The sequence below is a fragment of the Chaetodon auriga genome, chromosome 13, assembly GCF_051107435.1.
Source record: "Chaetodon auriga isolate fChaAug3 chromosome 13, fChaAug3.hap1, whole genome shotgun sequence".
In the NCBI taxonomy this organism is placed as follows: domain Eukaryota; kingdom Metazoa; phylum Chordata; class Actinopteri; order Chaetodontiformes; family Chaetodontidae; genus Chaetodon; species Chaetodon auriga.
Window position 1 is genome coordinate 943,125 of NC_135086.1, and position 12,500 is coordinate 955,624.

Consider the following 12,500-nt stretch of genomic DNA (forward strand, 5'->3'; position numbering starts at 1 on the left):
GAATCACAGGTTTGAACACGGCTGGATAACTGATGCCGTTCACACGCTGCACGTCGAGTAAGACAGACTGGAAACACACAAACATGCGTGTCCAGATGTCTTCGTCCTGCCTGATGTTTGAGCTTCAGCCTTTCTTCTTCTCTGTGCTTCTGCTCGGCTCTTTGTGGCTGCATGTCTTCAGCCACACCCACCACAGAGACACGTAACGTCTCTGCTGCTCTATTGGCTGAAAAACACCAACTTCTGGTACGTAGACTGACCGTCTGCATCTGACCTGCCCTGCTTCGTCCTCCTCTGCGTGTCCACGTGGACACACTGAAGGTCTTTCAGACTGAAAACACCTGTAATCATGGTCATTACTTCCGTCACTGCTCCCACCTTGACTCCATGTCCAATGTCATCCAGCACACTGTAGTCGATGGGCTTCCTGATGTAGCGCACCGGTCGCTCCGGATTGGCTGGAGCAACAATCTTATGTGAGCGGGATGTGTTCTTATTGGTGGTCAAGATGCCGATCTCCCGCCTCGCCACCTTCTCTTTGTGAATGTCGACGGTCTGAAAGGACAGAGACAAACACTGAGTTTAATGGCTGAATTATGAGCCCGCTTCAGTAAAAACATGATTTATCCAACGTGAAGTCAACTCATCGTCACGCTCGTGAGTTCTGATGAAACCCTGACCAAGATCTACAGCCACAAAGCTAATACGCTGACGTCAGCTGGCATAATGTTCCTCATCTTAAATTAGCATGTTAGCATGCTAACATCAGTCCAGCTGAGGCTGATGTGTGTCTGGACCAAAGAGGTGGGCTGACAGACGGACACTGACGTGACGATCAGAACGTATACGTCAACATTCCATTCCATTCCATTTCCACCCGCTTTATCCGGGGCCGGGTCGCATCTGCAGCAGTCTAAGCAGGGACGCCCAAACTTCCCTCTCCCTGGACACTTCCTCCAGCTCATCCGGGGGGACCCCGAGGCGTTCCCAGGCCAGCCGAGCGACATAGTCGCTCCACCGTGTCCTGGGTCTTCCCCAGGGCCTCCTCCAGGTGGGGCCTGCCTGGAACACCTCCCTAGGGAGGCGTCCAGGGGGCATCCGGTAAAGATGCCCAAGCCACCTCAGCTGACTCCTCTCGATGTGGAGGAGCAGCGACTCTACTCTGAGCTCCCGGGTGACAGAGCTCCTCACCCTATCTCTAAGGGAGTGCCCCGCCACCCTGCGGAGGAAACTCACTTAAACGTCAGTGTCCTAAATATGGGACGCTGTGGACCTGCTGCACATCAAGCAAAGGCAACAACACAAGGAGGACATCAGGTGTCCACACACAGTGACGGAGGACATCAGGTGTCCACACACAGTGACGGAGGACATCAGGTGTCCACACACAGTGACGGAGGACATCAGGTGTCCACACACAGTGACGGAGGACATCAGGTGTCCACACACAGTGATGGAGGACATCACTCTCGTCATTTCGGATGAATCCGTCTTTTCTTAAACTGATTCACTGATGTCACTGTCTCCTGCTGACTATCTGTCTCCGTCTGCCTGACTGTTCAGCCTGTACTGGATGTGAGGACAGACTGTCCTGGTCCTCTGGGTCTGCGCTCTCACACATTGTGGTCCATGTATGTTAACATGTATGAAAATCTGCTGGTCCAGCCTGCAGTCAGTGCGAGTGCTGGCTCTGGTCCAGGATCACACATGGTTCACTTCAGGCCTGCACAGTCCATCAGACAGTCTGCTGTGACTGACGTTAGCCACGTGTCACACGCTCAGGTGTCACCTGAGCTGAACACCTCCGGACTGACCCGTCTCTGATTCAGATCCTGAGCGATGAATTCCAGCATCTGGTCTGATCCACTGTGGTGGGACACACTGAGCATTTGTCTCATTTGGTCTTCTTCTAACATGAACATGAAATGCAAAATGGATTTGGACAGACTGTCTCTGTGGACTCTTCACGAAGCCTCTCAGCTCGACTCGCCTACGTAACAGATGTGACTGTTTCACTGAACACAAAGTGGTAATTATGGCGTGCAATCACAGGCCTGCTCCACAGCAACAGAGGACAGCGTCTCATCATGTCTGTATGCAGAGTGTCCTGATGACTCAGAGGCCCGAGGAGGACAGGGACAGCGTCCTCTGCACCACTCAACACTACAGTCCTGAGATCCTCTGAGCAGGCACCGCGGACGCCGGCGTACAGCGAATGACAACACTTTGTTTCCTTCAGAGACGTGTCAGTGAGCAGCACAGCCAGAGGATCAGATCAGTGAGTGACGGAGGAACCGTGACGACGACGACGACGACGACGACGACGACGACGACGACGACGACGACGACGACGACGACGAAGGAGGCTGCTCGTCTGAATCCTCTGAGAACAGACTGAGCAGAGCGTAGCGGGTTCGAGCTGCAGAGCTGAGTCTGCTTTGTGCTGGCCGTCAGCCCTCCACACAGAGCTGTGTGGGTGCAGAGTGTTGTGTAAGAGCTTCACACTCAGCACGCTGACGGTGTGATCACACCTGCAGGTGGTGCTTCGTCTTCCCTGACTGTCAATCTGAACTCGCTTCAGCTGCTTTCTGTGGATTTTCTTGTAAACAGGAAGCTGGTTTCTTTGGGTGGATGATGGATAAAGGGTGAAGGGTGAAGGGCCGTTACGTCAGAACACCACCCACCACCGCTCGGCTGGTGTTAGTGCTCGGTGCCACTTGTGTTGAAGCCTATGGGAGACGGGTCTGTCTCCTCGTGTTTTCTGAGTGACGGGGCTCATGATAGCTAACGTTATGGGAATGTGACACTTTCCACCTCTGATTATTAACTGGCAGGCTGTAAAACAACAGAGGCTCATTTCATGTCCATCAGAAACCTGAAGGAAACCTTCAACAATGACCTTCATCATCATCATCATCATCATCATCATCAGAGGAGAATCCGTCTGAATGAAGCACTCTGCTGTGATCTGCCCGCTCACCTGATCAAACCTGTAGGTTATAACATGAGCTAACGGGCTCAGAGGTAATGGGAGTCAGGGGATCATGACAATGTAGACCGTCTGATCAGGCCCGCGAGGCAGCAGGCTCAGTGTGCTCTGACCTCCATGGTGGACAGACGCTCTGAGCTCAAGCTCAAGCTCCAGCAGACCTGGAAAGAGAAGCTCTGACATGTTCCTGCTCTGAAGAACAAAAACTCTTTCAGGTGTGCAGTGAGAGGTTTCACGACGTGGAGAAGACGTGTGCTGTTCAGTGTGAGAGAAGACCACGTCCCAACCTACAGCACCCGTCACATATGAGCCTCTCAGGTGAGCCACCATCAAACAGAGCTTGTCCGCACTCGGGACACTGCTGGCTGTGAATCTCCCTCTGCAGTCGCTCACGGCTGCATGCGGTGGGCAGACCAGCGTCCACAGAGCGCTGAGCGTCAATGTGCCCGCATGCATACGTGACTCCACACTGTGCACCTTCAGAGCCTCCTCACTGAGGGTAACAGGGCTTCATGCACTGTGTCTGCACACACCTGCACCGGGCCATCAATGCAGTGTGGGTGGAGGACTACGACGTTCACAGGGTCCCCTGCAGAGAAGAATCAAACCTGTGAAATGTGGTTCACGGAGCTCTCCATGCGGCGGAGCTGAGATGCCTGGATGTCGAGCATCTGCAGCACGTTGTTGGCCAGCGTGTTGATGAGGTAGGCGACGCTGGCCAGGGATTGGGTGGTGTAGCTCTTGGTCTCCTCCAGCGCTCGCTGTTTGTCTGCAGACTGCAGGGAGAGAGGAGACAAAGACAGAGTCAAGACCCAACCTCAGTTACCCAGAAGGCCATGGGAGCAGCTCAGCAGGAGGAGCCTCTGACTCCACGTCAGGACACACACACAAACACACGCGCACACACACACACACACACACACACACACTCACACACACACACGTACAAACACACACACACACACACGTACAAACACACACACATACAAACACACACACGCACACACACACACACACGTACAAACAGACACACGTACAAACACACACACACGCATGCGCATGCGCATGCACATACACATACACACACACACACGCACGTACAAACACACACACACACACACAAGTACAAACACACACACATGTACAAACACACACACACGCATGCGCATGCACATACAAACACACACACGCACGTACAAACACACACACACACACGTACAAACACACACACACACACAACCTACCGATGATTTGTGCTGAAATGTCAAATTCAGTATTTTTCCAGACAAACTGTGTATGTGTGCATGTGTGTGTGTGTGTGTGTGTGTGTGTGTGTGTGTGTTTGCTGAAGCATGATGTAGGTCAGTGTTTACTCATTCATGCCTGAGGTTGACGAGAAGCACACTGACACCAATGTATGTCTTTCTCTTCCGTGCACTCATTCACACACACACACACACACACACACACACACACACACACACACACACACACACACACACACACTCTCTCTCTCAGGTCTCAGTGACCCACAGCCCCACACTCACAGTCAGGCCTCCAACATTAAACACTGTTTAATTATATAATGACTAACTAAAATGCTCCGTTCTGATTGGCCAGAAGGTGTCTGCTCCCTCCTGACACAGTTCATAATCACAGGTGACACATCAGTGCTGAGGAGACCTGGAGGATCACAGGAGGAGGAGGAGGAGGAGGAGGAATGAATAAATCAGCCCAACCATTCTCTGTGGAAAAACCAAATCCAAACACACACCTCTGACCTGTCACACACCTCGAGGAGCCACGGGCTGGGAGTCAAGTACAGCAAAGCATGATGGGAGGAGTGAACTCGCTGCCCTGTATCATGTTTGAAGGGATAAATGTCCACAGAGCTCAGGAGGACCAATCAGAACATGTGTGTGTTCTACAGCGTGTGGGGTCAGCAGAGCTCATCCACACGACCTCCTCCTGCTCTGACTACAGTCATCTGTAATCTGATTACAGTCGACTGTAATCAGATTACAGGCACACTAAGTACCGTAATAGTAATCCGATTACTCTGCAGACAGCAAGAGTGACAAGAAGAGTACTATGTAGCAAAGTGACTGTACCAGCACTGAGAGACGAACACACACACACGTGCACACACACACACAAACACGTGTACACACACACATACACGTGTACACACACACACACGTACACACACACACACAAACACGTGTACACACACACATACACGTGTACACACACACACACGTACACACACACACACACACGTACACACACGTGTACACACACACACACACACACACGTGCACACACACACACAAACACGTGTACACACACACATACACGTGTACACACACACACACACACGTACACACACACGTACACACACACACACACACACACACACACACACACACCTGCAGAAACACTTTCAATCTCATCTCTGTCTGTCTGTCTGTCTGTCTGTCTGTCTGTCTCTCCTCCTTTCATCTTTCATCCCTCCTCCTTTTCTTTTGTCCCCTCTGTTGTCCTCTGTCTCTTTAAATGGACACCTTGCTGTGTCTCTGTCTGTCTTTGTACACCTCCTGATGAGGCTGCTCCTCCTCAATCTCCTCCTGTTTTCCCTGTTGTTCTTTGTCTCATGTGGGGGTCTGAGGACAGACAGTGTCTTCGGCTGTATGATATGAAATATGTGCTGTATGAATAAAAATGACTCGACCTCATCATCATCATCATCCTCATCATCCTCATCCTCCTCTTCATCGTCGTCGTCTCTCCTGTTTTCTCTCCTCCTCTCAGCCATCTGATGTCCTGTTAGCTGTGACCTAGTTGGAGGGCTGCCTGCTCTGGCCCGGGGACAGAACACACACACACACACACACACACACACACACACACACACACACTTTGTTTTCCAGTTCTAACTGAATTCATGAGCTTCATGTGTGGATTCAGATGCACGCTCTGATTCCTCTGACCTCTTTTCTAATGAACGCACACTCGGCTCTTCTGGTCACATGTCGCGCTCTTCTTCATTCTGTTATCGTCCAAACATGAAGACACATGTTCACGCACATTTTGGCAACAAATGGTCACGACTCGTCCGAGCTCGTCCGAGCTTCTTGTCACTCGGCCTCAGTGGAAGCTGCTGGATGTGCTGATGAAGGTAAGTTGTTTCGTCTTCCTCATTCACTCTCCCTCTGATTCTCCAGCGTGGGTCTGTCCCACAGCCTTTCATCTGAAGCATGACCTCTGACCTCTGCTTCCAAACGTGCACATGTATGACGTCTGGCGGTGAGCTGACCGTCAGCTAACGTCACCTGAAAACCTGGTGTGAGTCTTCACCTCAGAGAATCAGCTTCAGCCCAGAACAGCTCATAACTCTGAAGGCTTTGAACCAGATCCAACAAAGTCCCAACTCTGGAGAACTCATCTGAGACACACACACACACACACACACACACGCACACACACACACACACACGCACACACACACACGCACACACGCACACACGCACAAACACACAAACACACGCACACACACGCACACACGCACACACGCACAAACACACACACACACACACACACGCACAAACACACACACGCACACAAACACACACGCACACACACACGCACGCACGCGCACACACACACACACACACACACGCACACACGCACACACGCACACACGCACAAACACACAAACACACGCACACACACGCACAAACACACACACGCACACACGCACAAACACACACACGCACACACACACACGCACAAACACACACACGCACACAAACACACACGCACGCACGCGCACACACACACACACACACACACACACACACGTACAAACACACACACACACACATACAAACACACACACACGCATGCGCATGCACATACACATACAAACACACACACACACACACACAAAATTAGGGACCTGTCCTTGTAAGGTAAAAGCAGGCTGCTGGCAGTTGGTGGCCATCTCTCTCCAAAGTATAAACAGAGTGTGTGTGTGTGTGTGTGTGTGTGTGTGTGTGTGTGTGTGTGTGTGTGTATGTGTGTGTGTGTGTGTGTGTGTGTGTGTGTGTGTGTGTGACTTCCTGGCTGATGTCTTGAGATGCTGCTTCTATTTATCCACATAATGTTCCCTCCTCTTCATCAACACGACGCTGTGGCGTTCGCCTCTGTGAGACAGAACGCTCCTTCCTGAGAGGGTGACATGGCGGCTCTGTAGTCACATGGTGTTTGCACCTGTGTACTTCTGTTTGCACAGGTGAAGGCGGTACCTTCAGGTGAAGCAGACGTTGTGGTTTCTGATGTCTTTTGATTCTTTTGATTTTCCCTTGATGTCCAGCAGAGACACTGAGTCTAAAACGCATCCACAGACACACCCCCAACTGACTCGAAAGGTGTCAGTGAGCCAATCGGACGCTTCTAAAGCATGACATCACTTTTGGGACTTTTCCAGGCCGTTTAAAGGCACAGTGAACTTGGTGCATGGAAACGTCTGAAACGTGAAGTTTAACATGAAATCTGTGGAGTTTCACTGACTTCAACCAAAGTGTGTGGACACACGAAGCAGAGGCCGAACACGAGGAAGGAGCTCTGTTTCCACGCTGAAAGCACGTCAGCCTGCACCGACTCCCTGCTCAGGCCTCAAACTGCCGAGCTTCTGATAACACGACAGTCTTTCCAGGCTCTCAGCTTGTTTCGCCCCCGCAGGAGCTGTTCCTGGCACCAGCACTGAAGGTGGAGGCTGATACTCCTTCAACTGGAAAACCAATCGCCATGGTTTCCAACCCACAACACACACACGCACACACACACTTACTCACTCACACACACACACACACACACACACACACACACACACACACACACACACACACACACACACACACACACACCAGCGTCCACGTCCAGCCTCCTGCAGATGAACCATGTGTTTTCAATGAGCAGCAGGAGGTCGAGTTATGTTACGCTAACAGCTAACCAGAACCAGCTGTGTGTGTGTGTGTGTGTGTGTGTGTGTGGGTGGGTGGGTGATCTGCACATGCTCGTTCTCCTGCTTCAGTCTGACGTCACAGCAGCTTTAATCAGTGTTGGTTGAATTTGAATTGAGTGGAATGAATCACTGTTGGCTTGAATTGTGGCTGAACTTTCCAATCAAACATTAACCACAGTAATGATCAATAATCAATCAGTCATTGAAAGCATATAAAGACCCGTTTGTCCCCTTTCATGAAGCGAAGCCAGTCCTCACATCTGAAGTGATGTCAGGGCTGAGGACACAAAAAACAAAGTACAATAAAAAGATAAGAAAACTTCACCAGTGAAGGTGAAGGTCAGCGTCGGCTAAACGCCTGCAGCTGCTACCTGAATGCTATTGCTAATGACAGTTAGCTGTAGTTAGCTGTAGCTTGACAAACCTGAGTATCCGAACAAGCAGCAACCTGAAACACGACGCCAGCGCTCAAGAACCACAAACTGCTCTTCCTCAAACAGCCACCAAAAGTGAGTCACTCCCCATAGACCTCCACATTAAAATGCATAACTTTACAGCGGAAGTGCCCATTTTTGGATTAGCCTTGAGTTTGGTGGAGTCAGGCGCTGCCAAGATGGCGACTGTGAGCTTCACAGTGACTCATCATCACTTTCATCTAAACTCGCTCAAAGTGTGTCACACTCTTTCACCTGAAGTTAGAGCAGGGCCACGCAGGGCCACGCAGGGCCACGCAGGACCAGGCAGGGCCACGCAGGACCAGGCAGGGCTACACAGGGCCATGCAGGGCCACGCAGGACCAGGCAGGGCCACGCAGGGCCACACAGGGCCACACAGGGCTACACAGGGCCATGCAGGACCAGGCAGGGCCACACAGGGCCACGCAGGGCCACGCAGGGCCACGCAGGGCCACACAGGGCCACGCAGGCTTAACCAGGTCAACCCTCAATCCAAATATTTAGCCCACAAAACAAGATCAACAACACGACTGGATTATGTAATGGCTCCCATCATCTGCTGGCGGGCGAATGTGGGCCGTCCAGAGGGCACCGAGCTGAGCCTGACAGGCCGCATGCAGACAGGAAGTCCAAACAGACGGATGGAGCAGAGAGAGGATGAAGACGAGGAGTCACTGCAGAGAGGAAGAGGTGACCGCTCACAGACTGACAGCTTCATCACTCACTGCAATGGAAGCAAAGGGTCTGTGTGTGTGTGTGTGTGTGTGTGTATCTGTCAATTAACAAGACAGACTGACACACACACACACGCACGCACGCACGCACACACACACACACACAGAGCTACAGAAATGCGATGAATATAAAATGGAGGGATGAACAGGTGTATATTTAGAGCCAACTGAGGCAGAGCAGGTGTCCATAACAATCTTGCCTGCCTGCCCACGCATGCACACACACGCACACACACACCACTCCACCAACAAACCACAGAGGAGGATGTCAGCCCAGTACAGTCATATTAAATGTAAATAAGAGACATACAGTTGGTCTTCAGTGTGTTCTTGGTTGGCAGTTGTTCATCAAAGTGCATCAACAGGAAATCAATTTTCGAGCCAAAATACTGAATATGATCACCTGACTGAGAAATCTGCTGCTTTTCTGTGTGGTTTGATAGTAAACAGAGCCTCTTTATCCACTGATAGCCACAGCCAGTCTCTCAAAGCCATTTTAGACCTGAAGATTTAACTTTTCACATATTGTGTTTGGATTCTGTTACATTAGTAATATAATTTAAACAGATTTCTTTGTCTTCACATTTAATCCATCATTGATTATCAGTACTTATATTTTCCTCCAAAAGCCAACATTTAGCATGGCAGGAACACATGAAACCAGCACAGTGAGAAGTGTGAAACCACATTTAGATCAGTGTAGTATTAATATCAGCATATGGACCATAATGTTCACAAAGTCCTCACAGTAACAATAACAATAACACTAGTAATAACGTTCTAAAAACTAATGGTTTCTGGGCAAACCTTTCCTAACGATAGTTAATGGTTCACATTATCTTTTGCTCTTTTCTCATTAATACGCTACTTGTTAGTCTGAACGGGACCAAGCGTCGCGCCAGACTCCCATTGAAAATCATCCACGTAATGATTCTCTGCTTGTCCGCAAATGTCACACAGCTTCTAGAAGGTGCTTTCAGACATTTAGAGTATAAACACGGGCTGATCTTTCATTCGGCTTTAATTAAAAACACAAATTAAAACACAATGAAGTGAAAAACAGACTCTTAAAACCAAAGAACTGGATTCCACGAGGAATTCCAGCAGTCACGTCTCCTCTCCGCGCGGGCAGAGGGAACCGAACCACTTTGAAAAGTTGAATTTTCGTAAAAACAGACGTGTTCGGGGGAAATGATGAAGCCGAATGAACTGTGAGGTCGAAGCTCTTCAGTTAGCGGACAGGTCGGCCTTCACATTTCATCCTCTGACTTTTACCTTTCATATAAAAACTATCGGGAACATAACGGAGCTTGGTGCTGTCATGCCATCACTCCACACTCCAAACCGCCCACTCCCTGCTAACATCAGCCCGACATGTCATTTCACGTGACTCCTACACCTGGCGTGTAAATACTAGCGTGTACCTGGACATAGTTGCTTTCGCAGTACTCCGCTACTCTTTCCAGGTTGGTGAAACTGTCCAGTAAAGCTCTCCGTCCCGCAGGAATTTCCTCCTCCAGCAGCATCTGTAACTCCGCCATCTTTACATGGTTGTACTACTCTAACGGCCGCGGCGCGCGCTGACTGGATGCATCCTGCTGCATTCCTGGCCTGTGGGAAATATCACCACTATGACTGGATCGCAGAGAAAAGTGGGAGTTTTCCGTCACACCTCTGAGATGTGACTTTTAACAGAAGAGGAGCACGAAGGCAGAAAACAATTACACCGACTAATGCAAAAATAAGGAGAAGCGTGTTACATTCATTAAAGACACAGTAAATTATGAGAAAATCGTGTAATTATCACAATACATTCCTGTCCGTCAGTTTAATGGAGCGTTCAGGTGATCCTCGTAAAGCGACAACCGGTGGAAAAGCGACTGCGGGGTGTGAACGAGATAATCCAGGGACAGACTTGAGACTAATAATGGCACTCTTTTTAAAACTCCTCCCACATCTGGTTTTCTTTAGTCAGGTGTCCTGCACGTGCGTCTTCCTGCATGTCTGCCTACAACAAGCCACCAAAGTTCATTAGAGATTTGACTGAATATGGGAGTTTGATCAGAGCTCCATTCTGCAGTTGAACCTCAGTCTGAGGCTGAATAATAATAATAATAATAATCACTGTCATCATTTCATCTTAAATATGGACTTGAAGTGACATACAGACACCTGCAGATACCTTATTCTCCTCATCTGATTGGTTCTCACAGCAGCGGCGCCACCCTGTGGTCAAAGCTGTAAAAAACACCAGACAACTGACAGCCTTTACTGTACATATACTGTAATCCTTTATTTACAAAAACACTCTCAGGAAACAAAGTGCTAGATCACATGTTGTACAAAACACACATGAAGTGAACAAGAAGACTGTTTCAGGCAGGAGCGTCCAGAGTCTCGTCTCCTCTCGGGTACCCCTCCACCTCCATCGTCATCAGGAACTCTGCAAAGAGAGACCAGAGCAGCCTGTTGTTATGGAAACCACACACACACACACACACACACACACACACACACACAGTGTGTGTGTGTGTGTGTGTGTCATTTGTAGGTCTAGTTTGTAACACACCTGGAGCTCACTGCTGAGAGCCTGAACTGAGCTACAGGACTTGGACAGCCCTGACTTTGGCTCCACCTGGTGGTGGCATCGTGGCTGACACTGAGCTGAACGGACACACACACTTTGCCTTGACACTGAGTGACGCACATGACTTTCTAAGCAGTGCTGAGGATGTTGAACGTCTTCTTCAAGTGTCCTCAGGGCAGAAATGTGGCTGTAACAGGGTTGATGGTCAAAGTGAAACCTTTCCTCTCTCTGTCGGAGATCTGGATCAGGCCTGAGATGTTGATCTAACACACCGAAGCTCTCCAGGTGTTTTTTAGCTGCTCAGTCTGACAGAGGCTGGAGGTCCAGAGGACTCCTGAGTCCCTGAAGTGCTCACGCTCAGTCAGCTGCTGCCTGATTAAGTGAACTAATGTTGAGAGCACGTCTTGATGGCAGGTGGACGGACGAGTCAGGACAGACCACATCAGTCCAGACTGACCTCCCGGACCACCAGCTGGTCTCTCCATGAACTCGCTCTTTACATGAAGTGCTGATGATGTTCTGACCTCCTCGGAGCTTCCTGCTCTGCTTCAGGAGCAGCTGGAGGCGGAAACTGTTGAACCCTCTGGACTACTTCACTTCAGCTCGGATGTAAAACCCTCGTCAGATCTTTACTGTTTAACTCGTCTGAGCAGATCCTTGTGACACAGTTTAATCCTTCCTCTCATGTTTTCTTGTGAACCCTGATGGT

General features: G+C 49.9%; 2 protein-coding genes across 8 annotated transcripts in view; both read right to left on the reverse strand.

Annotated features, from left to right (window-relative positions):
- The window catches only part of LOC143330137 (abl interactor 2-like), a 23,363-nt gene extending 12,544 nt beyond the window's left edge, over positions 1 to 10,819 (reverse strand). For 2 of the 5 annotated variants that reach the window (XM_076746372.1, XM_076746371.1), the window contains exons 1-3: positions 10,629 to 10,798; positions 3,598 to 3,765; positions 379 to 555 (exon numbers count right to left, since the gene is read on the reverse strand). In XM_076746372.1, coding sequence (XP_076602487.1) covers positions 379 to 555; positions 3,598 to 3,765; positions 10,629 to 10,745 — 462 coding nt within the window. In that variant the 5' untranslated portion in view covers positions 10,746 to 10,798. Of the gene's footprint in view, positions 1 to 369; positions 556 to 3,597; positions 3,766 to 10,628 lie in introns of all 5 variants that reach the window. The other 3 variants (XM_076746370.1, XM_076746368.1, XM_076746367.1) reach the window with 3 other exon arrangements.
- Positions 10,820 to 11,471: 652 nt separating this feature from the next.
- The window catches only part of LOC143330053 (transmembrane protein 237A-like), a 9,779-nt gene continuing 8,750 nt past the window's right edge, over positions 11,472 to 12,500 (reverse strand). For all 3 annotated transcript variants that reach the window (XM_076746218.1, XM_076746219.1, XM_076746217.1), the window contains one exon: positions 11,472 to 11,647. In XM_076746218.1, coding sequence (XP_076602333.1) covers positions 11,580 to 11,647 — 68 coding nt within the window. In that variant the 3' untranslated portion in view covers positions 11,472 to 11,579. The remainder of the gene's footprint in view (positions 11,648 to 12,500) is intronic.